Below are 26,591 nucleotides of genomic sequence, written 5' to 3' on the forward strand. Positions count from 1 at the left end.
CTCCATGTCCCGTCCCCGTCAGAGCATCTCCCATTCATCAGGGCCCGGGCCCCATCTTCCAATTCACGACCTCAAGGTTCATCATAAACCCTGAATCTCTCAGTACTTGAAACCACACCCCGAGCGACAAAACTCCGGCCCAACATTCCCGTCATTCTGATCCTGGTCCTCATTGGCGCTGTTCGCGTTGTTCTTTACAATGGTCTTGTGTCCGTCGCGACACCAGGCGCAGAGGCTCTGGCCGGCTGGCGCGGTGGAGGTGCAGCCGCACGAGTTGCCGGAGGTCTTGTGAGCGCAGTCGGGCATTTTGGCGGGTGGCGTTTTTTGGGTTATAGCTGTTGGGAGTTGTGGCGTTCTTTGTTCTTCTTCTTTTCGGTTTTGGTTGATGGCTGGAAATGTGCTCGAACTGTGCTCGAACTGTGCTGGTCTTGTCGCTGTCGCAGTTTGCTGCTTATGTAGATGCGATGTTGCTGTTGTGCTTGCTTGATTGATGTGATGCCGGTGATACTGGAGCTAAAATTGGAAAAAGAAAATAACCAAGGGTGTCGATAGGGCGCAGCTATATAGCCGAGGTTGATGTTTCTCGTGATGGCAAAAAGAGAGGCTACAGACTGATCATGTCTGTTTGATGGTCGTTCATGAAGTCATGAGGGGTGATGCATTATCCTCACTTTCTTTGCAAGTGAAGCAAAAGTCGAAGTTGCCAAACAAGTAGAGGTAACCTCAAGTTATGTTTGGTAGTGGGGCCTGGAAAACAAATGCAAAATGAGCGTTAAGCGCTAGATGAGAAAGGCCAATCTCGGCTACCAAAGCAATGGAGATCTTCGGATTGTTTGCCGGATGCCGGTGATCGTGGACATTCGGTAAGGACGGAAATTTATGGGACGGTGGGACGGAAGTCATCACCAGTTATGGATTCGGAAATTTTTGCCCATGATCATTCTATTTATTCACACTAAATATGCCTGATGGAGATTGTGTTTTCCATCTTGGGTGGCAGTGAGCGGCTCGGCTCGGTACCGAGATGTTGGCCCACGACTAGACGTTGGGACTTGGGATATAAAATGCCATCCGGTTTGGGCTGCCATTGATGGAGCGTTGGTACATTTAGACCTGCAAAAGCATAACATGACGTAAGGTCGTACTCATTTACCAGTGGAAGGATGGTTGAACTCATGGGCTCTCCTCGTTTGGGTGATTTTGGCTTGGAAGAATTGCTGTATTCTTGTGTCAAGCGATTCATGAATGAGAAGAAGAGTGACCACTCAAAGTCCCACGCTCCCACGATACCCAGATCACGCAAAAAAAAAAAAAAAAAAAAAAAAAAAAAAAAAAAAATTACCGTCAATCCCATACATATCGTGGTCACGACCCTCATCACATCGTGTAGCCTTCTCTTTTCCCGCTGACCTGAGTTGTTAGTTCCGTCTGGAAATATGCCCGTAATGTGTTCCCACTTCCGAGTCCTACTGTGTACAGATATGAGTCGATACCCTTACCAAGTCCGTCCCAAAGCATACACTACTACAAACTATCACTGGAACAGACAAATAAGACCAGAAAACAAACAAGAAAGAAATGCAAACCCTGCAACAGAAACTCCTGCACGTTGAAAAGCGCCAGTGGGAAGCAAACCTTTAAGCAAACCCAGTCAGATATATCCCTATTGGTGTTTCATAAAGAATTGAGAAGCACGATCCCCCAGTCTCTCGCCTCAGTAGGTGCTCTGTCCGGGCATCTAGTCCCGATGGTCATTGTGTCCATGAATCTCGGGAAGAAGCTGGGCGGCAAGCTGAGCGTCGACAGAGTTACTGCTCACACAACAGATTGTTAGCTACCACAAGTATCCTGTACATAGGGGCGTTTTCATCCCTACTCTTCATCATCATCATCATCGTCATCATCATTCCCAGCTGATAGCTGACCGCTCTGCGACCCTTCCACTGCGTCATGGTCTTGTAACTCGTGGCCAAGTCCTTGGAGGTCCTCAGTTCCCTCCATATCCGCCTCCGGGGCCGCCATCCTCACGCCTAATTGCAAGGACGTATACTGGGCATTCTGGTGAGCCATCTCCGTCTGGTCTGGGGCAACATTCTGCTGACCAGCACCAACACCAGAAGTCCCGTTGGTAGTAGTAGTGTTCTCCTCAGGATTCGGTCCAGCAGAAAGGGCCTTGGCCTTGCGCTTCCGGTTGGGGGTAGGGCCCGTATACAGCGAACAGGCTGACGTGTTGTCGAACCACTTGCAGTTCGAACAGCTGTTATGGAAGCTCCCGGGCAAGATCCGACAGACTATGAAGGGACCCAGGGCATTTTTGGTGCGGCGATCAGCACATTGGGTGCACTGCACCGGGGCATCTGTGCCGCGTGAGTGGATGAGCAGACCGTTGACGTAACTGGGCCGCTGAGAGGCAATGTGGCGGGCCGTGATCCATCCGTTGACAAAGTAGATGTATTCGCGACTGGGACAGTCGTTGAAGATGGCCCGTTGCGTATCGTGAACAAGAGAGTCTGCAGTCAGGGCGTCTTTAACGCGGATGGCGACAGCCGCCAGGGGTTGCTCCTCTTTGGCCGCGTTCCATGCCTTGACCAGCGGGTTCTCCTGGTAATCATCCTCCTTGACTGTCCTGTTTGGGCGACCGGGAGGACGGCCGCGGCGTCTCTTGGGAAAGGCCGCAGGAAGCTCTCCTCTTCCGCCCTGGGTGACATCTCCACCCTCTCCCTGGACAGCAGCTAACGGCACCGGGGTGCCCGTCTCCGCACCCGTCACTGGAGAAGCGATGGTGTGTGTGTCCGTGTTGGGATTGCCGGGCACGTCCGACGCGAGAGCATGGTGCTCGGGTTGCGCTCCGACCTCCACTACGCCGGCTCCCGAGTCTGCCATGGACGTGATGTCGAGAAGGGTATTGGAGGATGGATTCGATGATGAAGTGAAGGAGGACCAATTGGAAGTGAGCGGCCTACAAGAAAGGTGGTGCTGGCGTCACGCCCGGAGGCTTTATTTTGTACGGGGTACACACAGTACAAAAAAGCGAGGATGTTTTGACTGCTGTGTTCATTGCTTCCCCAGTGCACGGGCCATCCTCAACGGGCATTCTTCTTGGCAGGAGAGCCTAGACTACGATAGGCCTGACCCCCCCGGGCAGATGCGTAATGGGGCGCTCCTCATGCTGTTGCTGCAACCTGTAACTGCCTTATGAAACCCCCGCTGATGTTCCTGCAACAACTGAACCGCCAACTTTTACCTTAACCACCTACCGACCTCACCTCACTCCTTGACAAGACAAGACGTCCATCCATCAACATCACGGTCATGTCCTTTCGTTCAGCTGTTCCTTTGTTCTGTATTTGACCTTCGTATACCCTGTGCCTGTTGTTCATTGCATTGGCGGCTTGCTGTTTCGGGGACCTACCACAACACCTCAGTCGGTCGTCTGATTCACGATAAGATACCTCTATTTAGCGTGCTTAACCTCGGAGTCTCAAAGCCCGCAAACAAGTCACCGCCAACAATCATCATGTCGAATCCCAATGCCCTCCTCCTTCTCGCTGACCACATCAAGCTGTCGCTTCTTGAACGGCAAAGGGCAAAGACGTTGAAGCTGTCGAGCGACACCCAAGATGGCCACATTTCCCGATCACTTGACCAGTTTCGTGAGGGTCTTGAATCTCTCCGAGCCGAGCATCAGCGTCTCCATGAAGCCGGCGACGAAGCGTATGCTCGGTCCTCTCCCACTTCTTGACAATGGCAGTCGCTAAAATGAACACACCCATTCAGAAAGGCCTCCGCGCTGAGCGATACGCTCTCGTCGCTCCAAAAACAGTTTGACGACCTCACCTCCCAATTCCACGGCTACGCTTCGCCTGCTACCACCTCAACACTCACCCAACCCAACGACCCTTCTCTCGCCCAAGACTTTGCCCATGCCCAATCCTCGAAACCCATAGCCGCGTCCACGACGACTCCCCCGCCCATACAGCGTCGTGCCTCCAAGACTGTCCGTTTCTCGTCACCCAACAGTGACCTCGAAGCCCAAGCCTCTGCCGCCAACAAGTCTGCTCGCTCCCAGCTATTTCCATACCGCGATGACCCCGTCTTGGATGACGACTCGGCCGGCTATCGCGACACCATCGATGGGCAAGATATGGACAATACTCAGATACACGCCTATCATCAGCGGATTCTGGAAGAGCAGGACGCCCAACTTGACGCTCTGGGAGCTAGCATCTCACGGCAACGCGAGCTGAGTATGCAAATTGGCGATGAGTTGGATAATCAGGTCACCATGCTGGATGAGAGCGAACGGGCGGTGGATAGGCATCAAAATGCCTTGGATCGAGCAAGAGATCGGGTGGGCCGTTTTGCGAGGGCAGCAAACAACAGCGGAGAGGGAAAGCAGATGGGCATCATCCTGGCACTGATCATCATTTTGGTGCTTCTGATCATTATACTCAAGTGAGTATATGGGGCGAGTCTAAATGGAACTGCCCCAGACACATTTGCTTCGGTGAACACATTGTTACAAGTTTGTCAGGCAAGTGTTTCCTCAACAGGCCAACATGAGAAGAACATCAACGGCAGGCTTTGGAGGACCTCTCATTCACATTCTCATCCTTTTCTTTGAACTTGTGTTTGTTGGACTGGGTACAATCATGGATATTTGAATTTCACATTGGCGTGAGGCATCGCATCAGGTACAACGGTCGCTTATACAGCAAGCGCTTTGTGGTACAGGATGTCATTCAATCTTTTTTCGAATTCGGAATAAAATACACACACCACTGGGTCGACACGTGTTTGTGTTTGAATCGGAATGACTTTGTCACAACAGGGCTGCTCACTGACACCGGACTACCTAATTCATCGCCGACGCCCGACTCTAAAGGAGACATAGACGGTCTAGAACTATGGCAAGGAGACGACACCTTGTCATGTCGGCCGCCTCCCAACAACGACCCAATCCTCCCTCGAACTTGCAACTTATTTTACTCATGGAACGACCTGGACTCTACACTACGATATCGGTTCTGGAAACAGTAGCCCTACCTACAGGGATTGTCCGGTAGTAACCATGTCATACTCGCCATCTTCCACTCGTTCGCTCATAGGCACTGCTTCAGGCCGACGGATTCAACAAAGGGGATTGTAGTATAGTGGTCAGTACTTCTCGTTGTGGTTTCTCACAGCGATCCGAGAGGACCCAGGTTCGATTCCTGGCAATCCCATGTTTTTGGCGCCCTTCGGTTAACCATGCCTCATGAAACTTTTTTGGTGTTTTCGGCATGACTTTGATTGAATTATGTTTGGTGTCAGTTTTCCATGCCCTTTTTTTTTTCTCGTTTTGATTTTCGCTTTAGCAAGTGGTGGGTTTTTACTAACACTGTCTTGAAATAGTTGTCTTGTTGGATTCGCCGTCATTGCAGTCGGAAAGCTAAGGGTAAATCCGCTTTCATGCTACCACCTTCGAACAATCAAGGAATGGAATATGTTGCCAGTCTACAAATGCCTACATCCCCCGCCGCACCATAGACCGTAATCAACCATGAATATCTTGCACTCGGCAGTTATTTATTAAATAAGCCACACACCTCTTAGACCCATTCAAACCGAGCTGCAACCCTAGACGGCGCATCATGTTTCCATGTGCTATGCTGCGATGTTGGTCCTTAATGTCAATAATTCCTCTAATTCCTTCATCAAGGCAAGATGGCCGAGCGGTCTAAGGCGCCACGTTAAGGTTAACCCTTAATCTCCTCTCAGAGTTCCGTGGTCCGAAAGGGCGTGGGTTCGAATCCCACTCTTGTCAGAGGTTCCTATCGTCACCGAGTATCGGTGGTGATGTTTCATTTTTCTTTCGTCTTTCAGAACTTTCTTTTTCAATGTATTTTTTTGGTTATATTTGGCTGACACTGGGTGTTAAGGTGAATGATTATTCCTCCGACACCTTCTTGAGACCAAGAGTATCAATCCGCTCTTTGTATTCCTAGCTCTATAGATAATAACCAATATAACATTTTTGAGCTGACAGTAATGGGAACTGGGTGGCCGAAATGGCTGAAAGTCAGTGTTGAGCAGAAAGCTTTTGTTCGTATGTGCGAAGTTGCGAACACAAGCTTGAAGTTCAGTTCCTCTGCTCAACCACTGCATCGACATAAACAAGTCTTCTACAGTTACGTATCAACGTCTGACCGGTCATATCGAGGACACGAAGCATGTCTTGAATACAAAAAGAATGCGCCGAAAAGAACACCAAGAGACCTCGATTTCAAAACACCAATAGAAAAGTCATGATGGTCCAGGTAGCGCCAAAAAAGTGGGATTGCCAGGAATCGAACCTGGGTCCTCTCGGATCGCTGTGAGAAACCACAACGAGAAGTACTGACCACTATACTACAATCCCTGTGACTGAATGATTTGTATGAAAGTAAGCATCAAGAGAGCATATGCGTGAAAGGGCATGGTGATGCGGGAAATCCGAAAAGAGTTATCCCTCCATCCATCAACTCCAGGCACCTTTGAGGTAATGCAGTTTCTCTCTGCTTTTAGACATGATGGATTACTCGCTTTGTTTGCAATACTGTTTGTAATCCGGCTAAAAAGGTAATAGTGTCTTATCCTGCTTGTATTTTATCACCTGTTATCTTTCTCGTCCCTCGCTCAGATGTGAAATTCTGAAAAGCTGAATTTCTCAGTCAATTCTTGACTGCTGCGGGTTGCAGGAGTGATGTAATGGCTGATAACGTTCTAACTAATGCCGTCCATGTGGGAGCATGTGCTCCATTCTTTCTGCATGCAAACTGTAGTGCGCTGAATGAAGCCACCATCGACGCCGTCACCAGAAGAGATCTCAGGAGATCCAAACCATAAAACCCCAACCCCCCTACCCGCCATAACGTTATTCGCCGGTCTTTGCCAGATTACCTCTAGCAGCCTTACTTAATGTATGGCGGGCTTGTGGGTTAGCACTGTGGAAAGGAGGCCCTTTAGCCAAGCCTCCCTCGAATTCGGGGATTTGGACCGAAGTGGAAAGTCAAGAGAATGTAAGTTTATTAGTAGTGCTGATACCTATAAGCTCATGCTGGCGTTCTGAAAGATAGAAGTCACTTTCCATCCTCAGATTTCTTTTCCCTAAGTGAGGAAGAATGCAAGTCTGTCTCTCCAGAGAAGCCGGAGAGGTGGACGATCTGTCATGAGTTGGTTGATCCGAAGCCCCCGGCCAATGGTGATGATGAGGGAAGGATGTTTAGAACGCACTTATCCGACGTTGTTGTCTTTTCGGACGCGGTGAAGGTGTCAGGGACGGGGGTTGGTACAACCGGGTCGACGACCGGGAGTGCTATATTTGAGGTTGTCGACTACCCGGAGATTGGTGAGAAACTGAGGAAGGAGTTAATGGACGCTTTTTTGGAGGTGAGCAAGAGAACTTGCCGTATTTGGCGGGTACTATTAAGGAGGCGTTGAGGCATGTTAACTTTTACCCCTGAACAGCCTCTGCTGCGCCACTTTCCTGGATTTAACCATGACAGCTTCCCTTCCATCACTAACCCCCATGGCCTGTTCAAATGACACTCTTCTTCACAACCCAAACCCAAAACAATCAAATCGACCCAGACTGAGCCACCTCCTCCCAAAGAGCTCCATTGTCCATGTTCGCCTGGCTGATGTACCGTAGCCCCATGGCACTCAGTTATTTTCGTGCGGGAGGAGGAGACCCAGCAGTGTTTGACTCTGACCCAAAGCGATGGATATCTCGTACGGGTACCCCCGAAGAGGAAGAAAGATTCCGTATGCAGGACCGTTGCAGGGTACCTTGTGGCAAAGGAAGTAGAAATTGCTCGGGCCAGGCGCTGGCGACGGCGGAGCTGTACTCAACCATTGGCAACATCTTTTGGCGCGATTTGATATTTTGGTGGTGGAGGGGGAAGTGACTAGGGAGGACTTGGGGCTAATGGAGTTGTTCGTGAGGTACCATCCTAGGGGGGCAAGGAAGTTGAGGATCTCGAGGGGGAAACCCGTGTAAGGGGTAGTGCTGGGTTAGATGGTGTAGAAGATGAAACCATTCTAGCTATGACAAGAACTTAGTTGAACCAAGGAATTTATTGACCTTGACCGGCATTACACATGTGATCGGCAGGTATGTTTGGATATGTGTGGTGAGAGTAGACCATCTCGTTGTCGAAATGCAAGGCGCTTGGGAAAGAGCAGTAGTGTTCAAATTGATTGACCATCAGGAGGAGGTTGAGCAGAGGAGGGAGTGATTGATATGGCTATTCGAGGGACCCAAGGATATATCAGGCCGACGATATCAAAAAAGTGTGATCTCTCTCAATAGCATCTAGACTTGAATTGCAATCCAGCCCTTGTCGTAGGGTATATGTATTACTTCTCCCGAGGTGACTTTCGTGGCAAGCTGGTAGGTTGGTGCAGCGGGCACGTTTGTGTGACCCCCCTCCTTCCTCCTGTTCCCCCGGCTCTCATGTACGCTACGCGTTCGAACCCGGTAGCTGTAAGTCCACACTTTTTCTCTTTTTTTTTGAAAAAAAATTTTTAAATTTTTTTTTCTTTTTTCTTTTCGCACATCCTCAGCTTGTTATGATTGCTCACTTGCAAGTTCTAGAGTAGTGAGTGTAAGGCGGGTGAACAGTGTCTGACCGAGCCTCGAAGAAGAGAAACCGAACCGAGATAGTGTCCTGGAGTAGATTGCGCTTTGTTTTGTTTGTCATGAAAGTAATCCAACGTCACCCAAACTCACTTGGGTTCATCATGTCACTCGACGTTTTTTTTTTTCCAAAAATCTCCCTGGCTGATTTACATGCTGTAAATAAAACCAGCCGGAAAGAGCTTTTTGGCTATCCCCGGTCATTTTGCTGTTTTTGAGTCCAGGAGTTGTCCGCCTCAACTTGCCCTCCTCTGCCAAAACAAACACTAACCCCAACATCACAAGCCGTGAACGCCGGCACTACCATGTACACACTCTTAGTGTCGAATTGAATCTTCGTTTGAGCCGCAAACACTTCCGTTACACACGCCAGCCTTCTCTTTTCCCGATTCAGGTAGTAATGGAGGTAGAACTCTTCTTCCCAGTAGTGCACACGCAAGAGTGTTTGGTGTGCTGGCAGTAGGCCTCTCCCGCGCCAAGACTTGCGTGCCTCATGATTGAACAGGATTTATAGGCGACCACTCTCTCACTAGCCGTTTGTTCGCCCATAATCATCCTCGGAGCAATCAGCTTTTGGGATCCCAGAGGCATGCCTCTGCGTTGACTGCCTCCATGTGGATGGAGATAAGCTCCCAAATCTCCCCCACACATGGCTGTTGGGCATGAAAGGACCACGATGTCTCCTGGTCAGCCTCAGAATCAAACGGACGGCCGGGCCTCAAGCGGCAAGTAACCCTTCTCCTGCAACGGAGAGTATGTCGAGAACCGCGTACTTCGTTTCTTCATGGCGCGGAATGGAAGACGGCCGAAGGAAAAGAGAGGGTGAAATGTTGTGAAAGATGAGACGATGAATGGGTATATTAACCTCGATCCCCTTCTTGGATGTCCAGTTTATTCTTGCCAGTAAAGCACTTTGGCCTTGCCAAGGAGATACTATTCGCACAGCCTCTCGATCTCTCATTCTGCGACAACCACAGCCAAAATGCTGATAGCCCTTCTCGCCCTTTTCTCCCTCCTCATAGCCTACGTGCTCCACCATGTCCTCTCCCACCAAACTCTCTTGTTGCAACGAATCTTCGCCCAAACCATCTACAATACCCTCCAGCTCGCCCGTCTTATTGGTCCTCTCGACCCTTATGACCCCCTGGCTGTCCCCGACCCAATTCCCGACTCAAACTCCGCCTCAAAAATATCTGAAGCCGAAGCACTAGCCGCTCAGCGCATCGACTACGCCCGCTCCATTGTTGACTTCTCATATGCCGGACCCAAGGTAGAGTTGGAAGACCGCCTTCGTCTCCGCGCCCTAGCCAATTCCCGTCTGGTTGCGGCATTTGGGATCAACACGTCGCTTACCAGTTCGTCGGTCTCTGTCCACAAGAAGTTCCGCAAATTGGCCAGTGCATCGATCAACAAGAGCAGAGCTGATTGGCAGAAGCTTTATGGAGTTTGCATGGATTTCCTTCAGTGTGAAAAAGCGCGGTATGGAAGGACTGGCATTGGCTTGGCCGAGTGTGTCCGATGTCTCTGCTTTGTTGTCGTCTTGGTTTCGCAGTTTGGGGCGGACGACAAGAAGGTTGATAAGAACTTGGTGAAGCGAATAACTGATGAAATCAATGCGCAGTGGTTGAAGAGCAAGGAAGATGGCGGGGCGGTAAAGACCTCTGACTCTTTAAACCATGATTTGGGTATGCTCTTTGGCACCCTGAAGACGTCAGTCGCTGAAGAGAACGGTACGGGAAAAGATACTTCTATCGACCCAAGTGAAGCACTTGGGTTAATCATGCCACAATACGAGACACTGTGGCGGGTTGTCCTGCTTACCTACGTCACTGCGTATTATACGCAGTTTGATAAGCGGAGTTTGAAGAAGAGAGTCAAAGACATTCCATATTGTTTGGGAAACGCTGCTACGGAGAAAGAGGCACTCAAGTTAGCAATGGTACGTCCCCAGTTCAGAACTTGATTAGGTGCTCGTCACTAACACTTGCCTATGTTCCAGGAGGGCCTTCGTCTATATCCGTCCAACAACAGCATCTATCGTGCCGCCACTGGCCCTGGACCTCTAAAATCAGCAGACGTTCAAGCATGCCATCGTGACTTCAATGTTTGGGGTCGTGACGCTCTTGAGTTCCGACCAGAGCGGTTTGACAATCTCACACCTCTCCAGGAAAAAGCCTACTTCCCTTTCTCTCTGGGCTCCCACAAATGCCCGGCTTTTGGGGGCTTCGGAAACAGGATGGTCACTATGCTCGTGGTCTCCATGGGGAGGGCTCTTTCTCCGGAGGCAGGAAAACTGAACTTTAAAGACGCACAACTAGACAACCACGTTGGAATCAATTTGCCGACCGGGCGGGATGAAATGGAAAATTGGTCCTGGGATATGGTTCGTCTTCAGTGAAGCTCGCAAGCGACACAACAGAGTTGGGAGTTCTGAGTGTGAGTTAGCAATGCACCCTGAAAAACACCAGCGTCGGGCCCGCGGGCTTGAGAATAAACGTCAATTTACTGCTTGCTGTGTATGTAGTGTTTTCAATACTGCTCAATCTGACCCATCCTTTTCCCACTCAGAGCTTGCATACTACGTGCTTCTACCTACCTACCCACATTTCCACCACCAGCACGAACCCACTATACCGTTAGCTTTTTGGAGGGTATCGTAATATCAGGGCGGTTCTCAAAGCGTCCTCATGCTGGCTTCATTCTCATGATCCCCTTCAAATCCTTTTCCCCATTCCTAACCTTTGTGTTCGTAGCTTATCACTTGAAACTTCTTGCACCTCATCCATTTTCGTAACGTCCGGCAGTTTCATTTGCTTATCACCGGATCACGTCACCTTCTCTATCGATGCCTTCCAAGCTCTCCAAGATATCACTGCCACCAAGCATGCCCACCCCTCCGGTTGTGGCTTTCTTGTCCGCCGTCCATACCTCGTGAAACTTGACGCTCTTATCGCTCGATGCAACCATAATGCAGCCTTCCATCGCGGTGCGGTTGGAGCCTCGCGCCCTACCTCCGCTGTTCCCCGATTTGCGAGCATCATTAGGTCCGCTGGGATAAGGAATTGCATAGAGAGCTCGGTGCTCCCCAGCCCAGGGAACAGCAGCAACTTGGCGGCAGTCGGGCCAAGAGAAGACAGCAATCCGCACCGAGTGTTCCGGTTGAGCGTAACCAAAGGTGGCGGCAATCTCCCGTCGGGTCGTGGACCAGATTAGACTTGTGACTTGCGCAGCCACAGATATAGTTGCAAGGGCGGCGCCAGAAGTCGTGTGAAAGAAATGAATGCACTTATCGTTTGATCCGCCTCCAGTTGCCACCAATCCCTCCTGCCACGGACAAAACGCAATTGCTTTGACTGCAGCTCTATGCAGCCACCTGTACCGTTCGTCTCCTGGCTTGAGGACTGGAATCACGCTGGCGGGCCTGGGAGTTGTACGGATCTCTGTGGCGATCTCTGTTGCTGACGAACTCTCTGAATCTCCTTGCGTATGAGAGTGCTGCGATACTTCAGTGTGCCGTACGCGTCCCATGTTACGGCGTGCGTAGTTCATGTCTAGAACCTTCTGCGTTTCGAACAGACAACACAGGTTGTCATTTCCTCCTGTAGCAAAGCGATCGCCGTTGGGTGACCAGGATAAGCCGCAAATCTGTTGAGAGTGTACGTCGATGCGGGCCAGCAGCGTCAGCTGTCCTTGCCAGTTATGACGCTCAACTTCCCACCTGTCCGGCCACTCAACAGAATAGTACCAAACGCGACCTGCCTCATCTCCCACAAGCAAATCCTCAGTGGCAACGAGCACGCCGGGTGTTGAGGGACAGCCTGAGGGCCGCATAGTGCATGATGGTTTCCAACTCAAGCAAGCAATAGGTGAAGGATGAAGAACCTCAAAACGCGGAATTGGGGCAGCACGCGAGGTTGCGGGATCTGCGTCGTCGAGCAAAGACATCAGTCCTAAAGTTTTGTTAGACCGACCGTAGGCCAAAATAGCTTTGTGGCCATCTGCCGAAGAAAAAGCAACACTGGTTAAATGGCAGTCGTCCTGGGTTCCAGCATTGAGCAGACGAACTCCGCGGGACTCCGACCAGCCGTAAAGAAGATCACCCAGGCCGACAGCTAGAGTCCGACAAGTGGCGGAATAGGATAGGATTGAGCAGTAAAAATCGTCTCGTAAGTTGGGGGCATCGAGAACCCTACAGCATGTTAGCATGGTCTAAAGACATGAACAGACGGGACCACATACTTGAAAGGAGCGGTCGGCAATGATCTGTTCTCTTGTTTCTTTTTCTGCTGCTCTAAACTCGAGTTAGCTGATGTGTCCTGTCTTTGCATTAATTTGTAATACTCACTTGGAGACGATCCTTCTTTGACCCATTCTGTTCCATTCCAATGTGTGTGTGATTTGTTAGACCTTTTCTCTTTGCTTTCGGTTTGGTGGGGAATGATGTTGACGTCCAGAACTCGGGCCGCGCGATCAAGACCCAAGGCAGTTGCCAGTCGGGCTTCGTGTTTCTCAAGTTCTTCCTCGGCTTTTGGCTTGATGGTCGGGAATGACGTCCGAAAGAGCCTGGCGTTTGTACCACTCCTCATCAAATGGCCACGTCCGTTGTTAACTGCTGTCTCTGCGGGCGGGGCGAGACCACCAACAGCCCATATTGAGCCAAGGCTGAATTGCCTATCTTGGCGGTAACTTGCGTTTGTATTGACAGGGCCGAGAACGCTGCCTACTGAGAAATCGAGTTAGCATTTCTGCAAGACATACGGTCATGGATGGACCTACCTCTGTTCCGACTTGCTGCTCTATTTGAGCGGGATCGCGGCCCAATATCGAAGGTGTTGGTTGCCACAACTCTCCGATGGCTAGAAAAGGCATCCTCAGTGGCTGAATTGTGACGAAGAAGTTTCTCAGGTGTGGTCAACTCGTGTGGCGACTTGCTGGTGCGAAACCTTTCAACAGTGTTTGATGAGAGTGTCCTCGAGGGTATGAAGCGGTCAGGAATGCGGGTCGAACTGTTTCCACCGCGGCTTAGGCTGGTCTTAAAGCCCCGCGGGATCTTGGAGCCAGAGTCGGAAGTAAAGAAGGACAGAAGAGGTGGATGAGAGCGAGCTGAGCTCCTGGGTAATGTCGCGGGCTTATGGCGCTTCCTAGGGCTTTTGTCGTCAGGACACTCGATGTCTACTGCTTCTGTGCCGGGTGCACCAGGACGTCTTTCCCTGTCATTGTAGGCTTCTAGCTTGTATTCCTGATCTGATGTGTTCTTATCGTCAGACTCGGAGAAGTTTTCTTGATCCGAGAGATTCCTATCGCCCAGTCTCCAAAGGTAGTCGGCCTCGATGAGAGTCCTCTTCTTGTGGGGTGTGATTGGAGTTGGGGGAGCCGAGCCGTAGCCAGAGTCGGAGGAGCTGTGAGGGGACTCATAAGGTGAGCCACAGACGTGATATTGACGTTGGGCTTCTTGGAGCAGGGGAAAAGGCGTGTGAAATGTCATTGTGCCTGTGGGCCCGGGAACGAAGGCTCGAGAGCCACGATTGCTGTTGTCGTTGCCCATAGCGAAGATACAGCCGATATATACCGAGGTACTGATGATAGCACGAGTAGCAGACCTCAAGTGAGAAAAAGATAAGCTGGAAAAAGAATGTTTAGTGAAGTGGTCCCATCAAGCTCGAGACCACACAGGTTGTCGAAGCTGGAGTGATGCGATACTTTGGTGAAGTCGGCTGAATGAAGTGATAGATGGTGATGATAAGAACCGGGAGAATCTGCTGGTAACGAAGGGCGTGTGGAGCGACAAAGACGTCGAGCTGTGTGCGAGAACCTGGACGAGAAGCAATACTTGTCGTCGGTGTGCTCGAACGGTGCTCGAGTCGCCGTCCGAGGATAGTAACCGTATTCAGATGCTGGTATTGTTAGTAGTGCTGCTGCTATGGTGGTGGAAGCGTAGTAATAATTCCGGGTGCGTGTTCCTAGGAAGAAGCAGGAGGAAAAGAAGATGGAGTCGAGGAGGCGTATTTGGGGGGTTGACGATGAGGTTGAGCTCAGCAGTTTTCTGTGAGGGAAGACTGATGTCGAAACTGAGAAAGCGTCACCTAGACGTCCACGCCGGCCATTTCAACTGATTGATGAAGCGCAATGTCCTAGTGAAGTGAGTGTTTGTGTGTGAGTGCAAGAACGCCCCGGGAGATAAATGAAGCAAGTCGTGATGAAGTAGTAAGTTCAGTTTCGTTTGTCAATCTCGAAGGTTCAAGTGGAAGAAGTTTGCTGGTCAGTCAGGCACAGGGAACTCATGAGATGACTGAACACTCAGCAATAACAAGTCAAACAGGCAGGCAGGCAAGATCGGGTCAGTTGGAACGAAGACGGAGTCTGTCATCCCAAGTCTGCACAATAGGAAAGAGCAACTCTGAATAGGCAGAGGGCAGGTGAGTCCCAACGATACCATGCCGAGACCGGCGAGGTTGGAGTGGACAGTTTGACTGCAGTCCATTGCAGGATGTTGGCCATTCTCCCATATCAAGAAGGCACGATGCCCAAAATCGGTAGTAGTAGACGTAGTTGTTGTGTTGGCAAAGACCACAGGCACATCCAGGACCACTCAGATACAACACAGAATCAAAGAGTTGAAAGATGGAAAGAGGAATGGAGGATTGGGTGTGCAAGTTCGTTCCTGCATGATGTTATTGTAAGACATCCACGATAAGCCCGATAAGCCCAATAAGCCCCACTCACTCTGGAGCTGTCTCGCCAAGCCTTCACAGAGACCAGGGCTCTCCCGGTAACCAGCGGCATTGTCCTATGGCGCTACACCACAGTAGGCATAGCGCGCTGATAGCAGTTGCCTGCCCCGTCCCATCCTCTCCGACGTCACCTCATCAAAGGCTACGGAACATGTATGTCCCTTTGAAGCAAGCCCCGATCTCCCATCCAACCTAGCCCCTGAACCAACCCGTTGACAGTTGATAGCAGTATCATGGCCGATGTAAGACACAACCGGACTCCAGTCTAGACGCTAGGTACTTTGGCAGGCTGTTGACTGATGGGGAGACGCATCCCAGCAAGGCGGATCGAACCACGGCATAGCCCGCACCTCGAGAACGCGCACCGAAGAGCAGCGCCAGAAGGACCTCGAGCGCATCAAAGACTACCGCGCTCTTGAGGACGAGGTGCGCCATCACGCCGCAAAGAACGACTACTCCCCCGACGTCTTCGCCCTCACCTCCAAGCTCCTGCGCCTCAACCCTGAGTACTACACAGTATGGAACGTCCGCAGGCGCTGCCTAATCTCTGGATTATTGTCCAAGCTCTCGCCTGGCTCCTCGCCCTCGAAGGCGTTGCCGACTTCTTCTCCGACCGCCACTACCACAATCTCTTCCGCCGACTTCTCCTCCTCTTTGTCGACCGAGACCCCGCCCGCCCCCGAGTTCCAGACAACTGGGAAGAGTGGTACAACAGCTGAGGAGGAGGACGAGGAACAGACGCGGCAGCAGGATCAACAGAACGACCAACAAATACTCCAGAAGGAACTGCACTTTACCATTCCGCTCCTCCTCGAATCGCCAAAATGCTACTGGATCTGGAGCTACCGGTTGTGGATTCTCAAGCAGGTGATTGAAAGACTGCCGGTCCCTGTAGCGCGAAACATTTGGGAGGAAGAACTGGGTTTGACCTCCAAGATGCTCCTGCGAGACCAGCGCAACTTTCACGCCTGGGGATACAGGCGGCACGTGGTTGAGCAGCTGGAGAGTCCAGAGTTGGAAGGCAAGAGTCTTGTCGAGTCAGAGTTTGAGTTCACGACCAAGAAGATCTCACAGAATCTCTCCAACTTTTCGGCCTGGCACTCGCGAAGCAAACTCATCCCGCGGTTGCTGGACGAGAGGAACGCAAACGATGAGGCGCGGAAGGCTTTCTTTGAAGAAGGTCAGTTTTCCCACCCCCTCCCGCCACTACGTTAGTCAAATGGGAAAACCCGGTTGGACAAGAACTAACCACGCCCATGTGCTAGAACTCAACAAAATAGGAGAAGCAATCAATGTCGGCCCCGACGACCAATCCCTCTGGTACTACCACCAATTCCTCATGCTGAACCTAGTCAACTCCGTCGAGCACCCGACCATCGCCCCCGCCTTCACGCAAGAGGAGCGCGTCACGTACCTGCGCCGCGAAATCGAGAGCATCCAGGAGCTGTTGGAAGATTATGACGACGCCAAGTTAATTTATGAGGCCTTGTTCGACTATACCCTTTATCTCTGTCAGCTGCAGGGGAGAGAGCCGAATGAGCAGGAAGAGAAGGACCTGAAGGGCTGGTTGGGAAACTTGAAGAAGCTGGATCCGATGCGGAGTGGGAGGTGGGCGGATTTGGAGAGGGATTTCGGGTTGAAAGAGTAAGGTGTGTGTGTGTGTGTACAATTTGTGTGTGTACTTGTTCAATACTTGTGTGCAATAAGCTCATACTACCGAACCTTATGCAATCCCCAGCCTTCCCGATGCCGGCGGCCGTTCGGATGTGCACGTGGTAAGGGTACTGCATGGCATGGCATGGCATGGCATGTCAATGGCATCGGCCGCATGACCATCTCTCATCTCGTCTCCTCCACCGACAGAACCACCAACTGACCCTGACTGAGATCCTCCACTTTTCTTTGATTGATCAAAGTTGCCTGATTGTAGTGGCTCGGCTTCCTGTTTGCCAACTAAAAAAGACCTTGACATCGAGTCCTTGCCGGCGTTGGAAGTTTCGGCGACGTCAGTGTAGGCTGGCTTGTCTTACCCTTCTTGGCTTTGTTTGGGTTGTATGAAGTCAAGACAGCATAACAAAGGAAATAGTGACGGGAGTGACGAGAGAAGTAAGAAAGAGGGGAAATGGGGACGAAATGGATAAATAATGGGCGAAAACTGGCGTTGTTGCCAGGAAGGTGGCGTTTGGTCTGAGTATCTTGGTCTGTTGGAAAGTTTCCTCTACGTAATTCTCTAACAGTGAGGGTATTGCAATTCTACAACCACATGAACAAGAACGAATACATATTATACAGCCAAGTGTCACACATCTTCCTACCTCCACACATGTCTTCCCTGCTTAATCACTCCTAAAAGCATCGGCAACACTAACCGGCACCTCTCCCGCCATCTCCCTCCTCTTCAAGCCCAACCACTCCCTTCTCTCCAACAAAGTCTCCCGCCTCCTCAGTCTAAACCCCGCATCCCGCGTCCGCCAAAACTTGAACCGCTGCCACGAAGTGCCGCGCCGCAACAAGTCTCCATCAATCTTGCGATACCGCACCTCGCACTGTACCCAGTCGTAGATGCCCGGGAGCGAGAGGCCTAGGGTAGGAAGGGCGAGGAGCTTTCTCTGGTTTTTATGGCTTTGAGGAGAAGTGGTGGAAGGGTTGCTTAGATACCGACTCTCCTCCCAGACTTCATCATAGTCTCTGAAGCTTGCAGCTTGTTCATCCTCCCATTCTTTGTAGAACCACAATAGTTCGTGTATCTGTTCTTTGGTCAGGTGTTTCTGGAGTTGTTTGGTGGTTACTGTTTCCGGGGTGGGAGTGCTGTGGTCATCCTCAGCGATACCAGCCGCGGCCCGGCGCAAATGCTCGGGCGGTTGAGGCCAGTAAGATTCGTTCCCCTGAATGAATCCGGAGAGATCGGTCTCCGCGTACACGGCCGGCAGGGTGTACCGGATGCGGCCGGGGGCGTAGGCTTTCAGCATGCTGGCGAGCAGTTCCTTGTGCTTGACCTTCTGGCCGAGAAGAAGACCCTCGCGGAAGTCCTTTTGGTAGACAGCTTCGAAGGGGGCGACGCGCACGGGACAGGGCACGCGGTGACGTAGCCGGATCCAGTAGCGGCCGTCCCAGAGCTTCCATTTTGTCCAGCCTGCCCAGGCCCACTCGGAGGGTTCCTTGAGGAAACGCGAGGCTAAAGCGCTTTGGGATAATCGTAGGGTTGGGGCGGGTGTTTTGGCTTGGTAAGGGGCTCGGGAGAGTCGCCAGCGGACGGAACCGTCGGGCTGGATAAGGGGGTCCATGTGCACGCCGGAGATCATGTAGCCCTTGGGTTCGCCTTGGAGTGTTGGGATCTCCTTTTCATCGGGAAGCCTCAGTTCTGGAAAGAGTAACGAGACGGAGTAATCGAGATCCGCAAGGGTTGGGAGGTTGTGGTTGGGTGTTACCAACGAGAGCAGTCGGCGCACGATGATGGCCGCAATGGTGCGATAGTGGACAAGACGCTTCTTGCGCCAAACAGAGGACCTCCTAGACAACCTGGGGCCTCCTGGGAGTCTGAACCTAGGCATTTCAGCCTCTACGGTCCCAGCTGTCGTTGCGAGATCGTGGACATATAGCCGCTCGAGAACCCTACCGGCTTCAGCTTCCTCGGCGGCAACTCTGGCGCGGCATCGTGCCGCAAGCTGCAAGATGGCAGGCTTTGTTAGGGCGTTTGGGAGTTGGTGATGCTTGACCAAGTATCTGATAGCATTGCGGGGAGTGAAAGTTGGGTCTGCATTGGTGTGATCTTCGAACCATGGTATGCCGTTCTCCTCACACGTGGCAATGAGCCTGTCCTTGCTGAAGCCAAGCAGAGGGCGGTAGATCATGATGCCACCATCCTCGGCATCGACCTCTGGGACAGGAGGGTAGTCTCCCCATTTGCGGTGTGTGCGCTGGTACTCGTTGAAGTACTGGCTTCCATCACTCCTCATGCCATAGGCGATTTCATACTGGAGCGTTTGCGGATCAAGCTGGTCACGCAGGCTGTACTTCAGGTACTTCTTCATCCGCTTGCCCGTCGGCATCCTGGTCCAAAACGGGCTCGCGGACTCTTGGTCATCCAGGTAACCACTCTGGTAGACATTGTGAATATCGTAGCACTCTGGAATGTCTACGGCGTTTGGGATACCCTGAAGACCACGGTAGCCGCGGCCGCTGATCATCCTCATCAGGATGGTTTCATACTGGTCATCTTCATGGTGGCCTGTGAAGAGGGAACAAATGTTGTGACGCTGGCACACGCCCGCAATGGCGGCATAGCGAAGTTTGCGGGCCAAGGGTTCAATGCTTGGGTGAGTCTTGGGGTCTACACCGGGGCCGAGTTCAGACTCCCAGTTGATGGTCTCAATGGTAGGGTCAACCATGTCGCCAATCTTGGTCTTGATGGCATGTGCCACCTTTTGTGCCTCTTCGTCGCTGCCCTCGCGCAAGCCATGGTCGACAATGACGGCGCGGACCTTGCCCAAAATGTTGTCACCGACGCGAAACTGCTCGTTTGGGGAAACGCTGGCGTTTAGAGTTTTTTCTTGCTTAAGGCGGTGGAAGAGAAAAGCCAACGCCATGGAATCCACGCCTCCGCTTATGGCACAGCCGATATGGCGATGTCTGGGACTGAAGGCCGGAGGAAACCGGGGCCGGCATATTGAGTGGAGAGCATCTTCGAACTCGCGGGCGCTGATTGCCCGGGCGCTGCGGTGGAAGACCTGTAGCGGCGTGACCATTCCATAGCCTGTCCAAGTGTGGTGCGTTCACCTCACCTTGCGGTTGGAGGAGGAGGAGGATGAAGGATGTGAGTGGTGAAGTGACAAGGGGGAAAGGGTGGATGGAGATGTTGAAGTGTCAGAATGCCTGACGACGCCGTGACAGTCACCAAACAGAACTGCACTAACAATTAACTGGTGATGTGGCCCAAGCTCTCGGTCATCTATGCTGATAACCCGCACGGTGACATCCACAGCGCTTGGACGCCTATCCCAGCTCGAGTTGCAGTGTAGTGAGTGTCGTTGATGTATGTACAATCATTGCAAAGATACTTCAAAAAGGAGCCACTCGAACCCTTTATGAGTCAGCTTCAAAGTACCGCTCATTAGAGACTACACATCTCCTTTCTTGCTGTCCTTCCCAGGGCATTCCCCAGCTTTTGGAAGCTTCCATTTGTCTTCCATTGAACAGAAAGCATTCGGAAGTTTATCAACCAATTACCAACTTTCAGACTTCAACGTGCCCGGCGTCGAATGTGACCAGATTTGGGTACACGACAGGTAGGTAGCATAGCATTTGGCTGAAGACTTTACTATTGAGGCTTCTTTGGAATAAAAACAACAACAACGACTCTATCCAGAATGCCAAGACGTCTTGTCCGAAGTGCCTGTATCCCCGTCCCATTCTTTCCCAGCTGGAGAGTTGTCATCACGACACTCGGCGAATCGCAGGTATTTCCCAACTTACACTGTAGATACTGCCGTCTAAGTATTCTAGGTACATGTAGGTGGTACCATCCGACATTCGACTTCCATTAGATTTCCAACTCACTCTTGCTCCCATCCCTTCCCTACAATTTCCTCCTCAGTTCAACTTGTTGCTTCGGTTTCGCTCTTCTTTTTTTCTAATTGTTCTTTTCCCTGATACCACCTCCCCCTCTTCGCGCCTTCTACAAGTGAAATCCGCCTTGCATTTATCCTATCCACCCATCACGGGGCAGTGCACACATATGGACCTAATCTACTAAGCAGCCCGCCCATTCAATCCACCCATAACAGCTCAACACCCCATCGCGGCAGCTGAACGACCGCGACGTCTTATACACCCTCGCTCGTCCACTCTTACTCGCGTCAAGCCATATACGTCATCTTATACCTCGACACGCAGGTACCGTCCCTTTAGACTTTGCTACTACGTATTGCTCGGAGCGACCTCGTCAACCAGTCAGATACCTACTCCTAGGATACGCCAAGAGAACGGAACTTCTTCACACTGGACATCGCGCGTGTGGCCGTTGAACCCCAGGAACCCGCAGCGCTCACCCGACCATCCCCGGTCCCCACTGCTCAGCTCCCATCCGTCATACAAAAACAAAACAATTGCGCATGATTGCTCGCCCGGTCCTTTGATCTACGCCATGGCCAAAAAGGCTCGCCAAAGAATAAGCTATGGTATGTCGCTTTTCGTCTTCATTTCCGTTCGGGCGCAACACAGGGCGCATGGCTAATCACACTCGTACTTTACTGCAGTTCTCGAGCTCCCAAACTCCTCACCTGGTGGCCATCGGCTCGGCGTGAATGGTCTCGCCGTCGATCGCGACAATGCTATTCTGTGAGCATATACCCTCATCCTCGTGTCCCCACCGATATCGATCGAATCCCGTCCATGTACTGATTCAATTGACACGACACAGCTACTCCGGCGGCCGTGACGGCACAGTATGCGCTTGGGACGTCCCTCCCGACTGCATTGTCCCGACTTCCTCCCACTCCGCCGTTGTCGATACCTCGTCCTCGCGCGCCAATGCCAGGCCCAGGCAGACGACCAGATTCCGTTCCCAAACACAAGCGCATACACATTGGATCAACGATCTCGCTTTAGCCCAACAGCATTCCGCCGTGGTGTCTGCCTCGTCCGATCTCCTTGTCAAAGTATGGCGACCCCACGGAAGCGACACCACAGAACCAGCCACCATTGGCCAGCACGCCGATTACGTCAAGTGCGTTGCGACACCGTCACAGTCCACCAACTGGGTAGCCTCGGGTGGCCTCGACCGTAAAATATATCTCTGGGATTTGTCAGGCGCCGGCAAGCGACTAGAGATAGATGTCAGTGGCGAGGAGGTGCGAGAGAAGGGTAGCGTTTATGCCTTGGCCGTCAACCACTCCATCCTCGCCAGCGGTGGTCCCGAGAGCGTGGTTCGCCTATGGGATCCCAAGACGGGCAAGCGCATCACCAAATTCGTCGGTCATACCGACAACATCCGGGCCATTCTGGTCAACTCTTCGGGCGACATGGTCATGACGGCTAGTTCCGACCAGACGGTCAAGGTTTGGAGCGTCACTGCAGGCAGGTGTATGCACACACTCACCATGCACAATGACAGCGTATGGTCTCTGTTTGCCGAAGACCCTGAACTCGGCGTCTTCTACAGCAGTGATCGGTCGGGTTTGGTGGTCAAAACCGATGTGCGAGGCACCTTGGGTGATTTGGACGACGGTCTGTCCTTGGCCGTCGCACAGGAGCATGATGGCGTGAGCAAGGTTGTCGCTTGTGGAAACTCTGTGTGGACGGCGACGTCACGGTCATCGATCAACCGTTGGCAGAGCGTCGACACAACCGCTGACATTCAGCTCCCAGGGGGGTTCCGGCCTCAGAGGGCCTCCGTTGTGTCGACGAGGAGCAGGGAGAGCACTTTCCAGCCTGGACCCCCTATGCCAACAGGGTCACCTACCCCCAAGCGGGAGATTCCGGCCAAGTCCATTTTGCGCATCTCGAACACGGCCTCCTTCCCGCTTGCTCCCAGTCGAGATGGGGCAGAATCGGTTGCAACACATACACGAAAAGGATCTGAAGTAATAACAGACCCCGCGGTAAGCGTAGTCGAGCCGATATACCATCTGCCGGAAGAAACGATTGAGGGCCAGTTTGGCCTGGTTAAGCACCGTCTTCTGAATGACAGGCGGCGGGTCTTAACACTGGACACAGCTGGGGATGTAGTGTTGTGGGATTTGATCAAAGTGAGACCTCGTAGTTTCCCGAACTTTGTGATTGTGAATGTGAACGTGACTTTTGCTGACTGTCTTGTCCTAATTAGTGTAAACCCATCAAGAGTTTTGGAAAGAGACATTTGGAGGATGTAGAACCCGAGGTCAATACCCTAGAGGCCGTGGCTCCATGGTGCTCAATAGACATTAGCTCGGGCAACTTAACAGTGGTCCTAGAGCCATTCAACTGCTTTGACGCCGAGGCGTATGCCGATGAGCTCACGCTCGAAGAGCCCGTGGAGTTTCGGGAAGACCAGAGGAGTATGTTTCATCACCGACTATTGTCACGCTGGATCGTGCTAACCCTTCACAGTAAATCTTGGAAAGTGGATTCTGCGCTATCTCTTTGCAAACCTGATAGATGAAGAGATACGACGCGATGAGGCACACAGACACAAGTTGAACGAAGTATCACAACAACGGGCAGCCGTCGGGAGGGTGAATCCCGCACTATCGATAATAATCCCTCCTCCGCCGGGTGGCATTGACTCGCAGGTTACAACGCCGCGGGCAAATGGCTTCCGGTTCCCTCCTGTGACTCCAGGGTTCGCAATCGGACTCGCTACTCCAGCCTCGCCCATGGGACCAAGAGCGGACTTCGGAACGCCGTTCAGTCCCCTCGACAGGTTTTCGTCCCAACTTTCGAATAGGCCATCTGCAGAACGGCTTGACTATTTTTCAGACGCCATCAATGCACCAGACGGAGACGCAAACAAGACAGCACAAACTCCGGCGCCGGTTGCAGAGTCTCGAGCGTCAGAAGATAAGACCGGAAAGACGTCAACCGAGAACGGAAAAGAGAAGGACAAGGAGAAGGATAAGGACAAGGAAGTTAAGAGCCCCAGCACGCCGTTTGGAAAGAAGTTCCGGATGAACATGTCCTTTGGCGGCAAAAAGCTCGGTCGCTCAGCTTCCAATGCCGTTGCCGATAAGCCAGTCGTAGTAGATGAGAAGGCCGAGGAGTCCGAATCCTCTTCGAACCACGAAAAGGAATTCGCGGATAGCTTCCACGGTGTTATCCAGAAGATTCACAACGAGTACGAGAAGCAGCTAATCGAAAATCCCGACACGGTGGTCGAAACACGCATCTGCCCCAGCCTACCTAACGATACGCCGGTGCTCAAACTGCCCAAGGGCACCAAGGTGATCATCCAGGAGGAGACGTCAGGCGGCTCAGCCGAGCTGTATCGGGGGACTGTGGAGTCTGTGGGCGCCGACGTGGACATTATCGAGCAAAAGGGCCCCCAGTGGCTCGGCGAGGTTTTGTTGCTGAACGTCATTCCACCCAAAGATCCTGTCAAGGTGTCGTTTGTGCTGTACCCGTGGCAGGATACGTTGCCGGCCCTCACGGTGGCGGACGGGAACAATCGCCTGAACGCGAATAGGATGCTGAGGGTGAAGAAGATACTGGCGTACGTGGCAGAGAGGATTGATCCGCCTGCTGACCCGGAGAATCCGGAACCAGACGCGATGAAGCCCGAAGAGTACTTGGAGCTGTACTGCAATGAACAGGTGAGATCTGAATTCCTACTGCGAAACTGGGTGGCGCTTGTGCTGACATGAACCGAAACCACCTAGCTCTTGCCAAACACCATGAGTCTCGCAACCCTTCGCGCACACGTCTGGAAGGGTGGTAATGATATTGTCCTCCATTACAAAGCCAACGGGAAGAAAGAGATTCTGTTCCCGTCGGTGCCATCTCCTAACGTTACCGATGGCAGCCAACGCCAGAGTCAGGACTCCCCATCAGCCGCCGGGACAGCAGCCGGACAGGGACAAGTCGGCCAAGCTGTTGCAGCAGCAGCTTAGGATGATGAAGCTGTCAGGTTGGAGAGTTCATGGACGTCCCTGGAAGGATTTGAGTATTATCCATTCGTGCCGTTACCGCCCTGTTATGATGGATGATTGGACAGTGTATGACTAATTATTCTTGTTGATCTCGGAGTCAGCGTGTTTGTACATGGTGTTGTTGTTTTCTTCTTCCTCTCTATCTCTATTCATGCCGTCCTCTGACGATGTTGGTTATGGATCTGGAGACAGCGCTTGTTGGACTCTTAGCGGGTATTTTTATATAGTACAGTAGGAGTTGTTGTACATAGGGGTGTAACATGACTCCTGTTACTCCCACTGGGGTATCTTGAACTCTATGTCTATGTATGCTGTTCTTCTCGCTCATCCCGTCTGTCTATTCGATGCCCAAGATTAATGACATCGAGCTGATCCCTTTTTCTTTTCTCCTAGACCGTGCAGCAACAACCGTTTTCGCTTTTCCTCAGCAACGCTTCAAACCCAAATTACCACACCCTTCCTTAGAGCGACAACTCCCCACCACTGCTCTTCTTTCTTGTCGTCCCCTCAAAAGCATTGACAACACTCTGATAACTCCCAAGGAAAATCGCTCCTCCGATACTGATCCACATCACTCTTGGCCCAATGCCACTGAAGAACGGCCTGATGCCACTTCCCGTCTTTGTCTTCCCATCCCTCCAAATTGTTTTTATTAGGCTGACTACCCCCTCCCTCCTCTCGCTCAACATGATCCTGGTCTTGAGCACATCCAAAGGCGTCGTCAAGGCCGCCGCAAACCCGCCCGCCAAGCTTCCGTACAATGCGCTCTCGGGGGCACTAACGTCTTTGTCATCTCTACCCGTGGCCGAGTCCCCAAACAGGCCCCGGCCGGTTCGTTGGCGGCGCTCGCGTCCCCATTTCTTGAGCGACTCCCACAGCGGGAACTGCAGCACCGTAAACGGTACCTCCCTCATCACCGTGATGCCCCACCCCCTGTACAGCTCCCTCCACACCCCTGTCAGGCCGATGGTCGAGCGCTGGTGGAGGATGTGCAGCAAGCTGCTCAAGCTCGACCCGCCATGCTGACCCGCTTGCGCCCGCTGCTTGATCACCTCGGTCGGCACGCGGACCGCACAAGCGGCGATCTCGCCCAGACTCGCCGCGATTCCGTGCTGCACCCCCGGACTCAGACCCTTCTTTCCTTTTGTGTCCCCCGTATGTGTTGTTGTCGAACCTGTCATAGAAAGAAACCCCTTGGTGGTCTCATAAGTAACAAAGAAAAAGGCAGCTCCCGGAGCGGAACCGATAACGCAGGAGCCGACGCCGCGGTAGATTCCCCGGAAACCGCCGCTGGCGAAAAAGCCTTGGGCCGATTGGAGACGGGTCTTGAGCGTGTCGAGCGGGAAGAGAGAGAGGTCGACGGTGGTGCCGGCGAGGGCGCCGGCTAGGAGGGCGGTTTGGAAGGGTGGTGGGGAGGATTGGGAGGCCATTGTTTTTCTTTTTCTTTGCGGTTCGTCACGAGGTTACTTGGATTTGTTTGAGGTTGAGGAGGTGTCGAGTAGTCGATGAAGATTGGAGGATTGATTGGACGGAGGTTTAAGTTGCCCAACGGTGGTGCGGCGCGCACAATGGCTGGCTGTA

General features: G+C 52.1%; 9 protein-coding genes and 3 non-coding genes across 12 annotated transcripts; 7 read left to right on the forward strand and 5 right to left on the reverse strand.

Annotated features, from left to right (window-relative positions):
- Positions 1-1,339: 1,339 nt before the first annotated feature.
- On the reverse strand, positions 1,340-2,994 carry B0T23DRAFT_413538 (uncharacterized protein). The gene is made up of 2 exons (XM_062839522.1): positions 1,877-2,994; positions 1,340-1,811 (listed from the first exon to the last, which is right to left on the reverse strand). Exons 1-2 carry the CDS (start codon positions 2,881-2,883, stop codon positions 1,739-1,741), a joined length of 1,080 nt encoding a protein of 359 aa, XP_062692092.1. The 5' UTR covers positions 2,884-2,994; the 3' UTR covers positions 1,340-1,738.
- Positions 2,995-3,398: 404 nt separating this feature from the next.
- Positions 3,399-4,683, forward strand: B0T23DRAFT_172833 (uncharacterized protein). The gene is made up of 2 exons (XM_062832944.1): positions 3,399-3,714; positions 3,778-4,683. The coding sequence occupies exons 1-2, from the start codon at positions 3,518-3,520 to the stop codon at positions 4,457-4,459; spliced, it is 879 nt and encodes a 292-aa protein (XP_062692093.1). The 5' UTR covers positions 3,399-3,517; the 3' UTR covers positions 4,460-4,683.
- A 456-nt stretch (positions 4,684-5,139) lies between these two features.
- Positions 5,140-5,225, forward strand: B0T23DRAFT_t237. The gene has a single exon. It is a non-coding gene; the product is annotated as a tRNA-His (tRNA).
- A 475-nt stretch (positions 5,226-5,700) lies between these two features.
- Positions 5,701-5,806, forward strand: B0T23DRAFT_t238. Its single transcript has one exon. It is a non-coding gene; the product is annotated as a tRNA-Leu (tRNA).
- Positions 5,807-6,314: 508 nt separating this feature from the next.
- B0T23DRAFT_t254 lies at positions 6,315-6,400 on the reverse strand. Its single transcript has one exon. It is a non-coding gene; the product is annotated as a tRNA-His (tRNA).
- Positions 6,401-7,055: 655 nt separating this feature from the next.
- On the forward strand, positions 7,056-7,562 carry B0T23DRAFT_382763 (uncharacterized protein). Its single transcript, XM_062837351.1, has 2 exons — positions 7,056-7,377; positions 7,429-7,562. Exons 1-2 carry the CDS (start codon positions 7,240-7,242, stop codon positions 7,459-7,461), a joined length of 171 nt encoding a protein of 56 aa, XP_062692094.1. The 5' UTR covers positions 7,056-7,239; the 3' UTR covers positions 7,462-7,562.
- Positions 7,563-9,173: 1,611 nt separating this feature from the next.
- Positions 9,174-11,135, forward strand: B0T23DRAFT_382767 (uncharacterized protein). Its single transcript, XM_062837352.1, has 2 exons — positions 9,174-10,566; positions 10,642-11,135. The coding sequence occupies exons 1-2, from the start codon at positions 9,642-9,644 to the stop codon at positions 11,055-11,057; spliced, it is 1,341 nt and encodes a 446-aa protein (XP_062692095.1). The 5' UTR covers positions 9,174-9,641; the 3' UTR covers positions 11,058-11,135.
- A 262-nt stretch (positions 11,136-11,397) lies between these two features.
- On the reverse strand, positions 11,398-14,561 carry B0T23DRAFT_172944 (WD40 repeat-like protein). The gene is made up of 4 exons (XM_062832946.1): positions 13,436-14,561; positions 13,005-13,382; positions 12,899-12,950; positions 11,398-12,848 (listed from the first exon to the last, which is right to left on the reverse strand). Exons 1-4 carry the CDS (start codon positions 14,202-14,204, stop codon positions 11,477-11,479), a joined length of 2,571 nt encoding a protein of 856 aa, XP_062692096.1. The 5' UTR covers positions 14,205-14,561; the 3' UTR covers positions 11,398-11,476.
- A 974-nt stretch (positions 14,562-15,535) lies between these two features.
- B0T23DRAFT_382771 (protein prenylyltransferase) lies at positions 15,536-17,257 on the forward strand. Its single transcript, XM_062837353.1, has 3 exons — positions 15,536-15,632; positions 15,709-16,570; positions 16,656-17,257. Exons 1-3 carry the CDS (start codon positions 15,624-15,626, stop codon positions 17,036-17,038), a joined length of 1,254 nt encoding a protein of 417 aa, XP_062692097.1. The 5' UTR covers positions 15,536-15,623; the 3' UTR covers positions 17,039-17,257.
- A 469-nt stretch (positions 17,258-17,726) lies between these two features.
- B0T23DRAFT_405681 (uncharacterized protein) lies at positions 17,727-20,501 on the reverse strand (the record flags this gene model as incomplete). The annotated part of the gene is made up of 3 exons (XM_062839036.1): positions 17,727-20,117; positions 20,304-20,391; positions 20,470-20,501. The coding sequence occupies 3 exons, from the start codon at positions 20,499-20,501 to the stop codon at positions 17,727-17,729; spliced, it is 2,511 nt and encodes an 836-aa protein (XP_062692098.1).
- A 1,031-nt stretch (positions 20,502-21,532) lies between these two features.
- On the forward strand, positions 21,533-24,971 carry B0T23DRAFT_317945 (uncharacterized protein; the record flags this gene model as incomplete). Its single annotated transcript, XM_062835040.1, has 6 exons — positions 21,533-21,566; positions 21,645-21,726; positions 21,809-23,135; positions 23,213-23,423; positions 23,476-24,674; positions 24,741-24,971. 6 exons carry the CDS (start codon positions 21,533-21,535, stop codon positions 24,969-24,971), a joined length of 3,084 nt encoding a protein of 1,027 aa, XP_062692099.1.
- Positions 24,972-25,221: 250 nt separating this feature from the next.
- Positions 25,222-26,585, reverse strand: B0T23DRAFT_173007 (mitochondrial carrier domain-containing protein). Its single transcript, XM_062832947.1, has one exon. It carries the CDS (start codon positions 26,438-26,440, stop codon positions 25,472-25,474), a length of 969 nt encoding a protein of 322 aa, XP_062692100.1. The 5' UTR covers positions 26,441-26,585; the 3' UTR covers positions 25,222-25,471.
- Between the last annotated feature and the right edge of the window lie 6 nt (positions 26,586-26,591).

This window comes from Neurospora hispaniola (assembly GCF_033458365.1).
Source record: "Neurospora hispaniola strain FGSC 10403 chromosome Unknown B0T23scaffold_5, whole genome shotgun sequence".
Classification (NCBI taxonomy): domain Eukaryota; kingdom Fungi; phylum Ascomycota; class Sordariomycetes; order Sordariales; family Sordariaceae; genus Neurospora; species Neurospora hispaniola.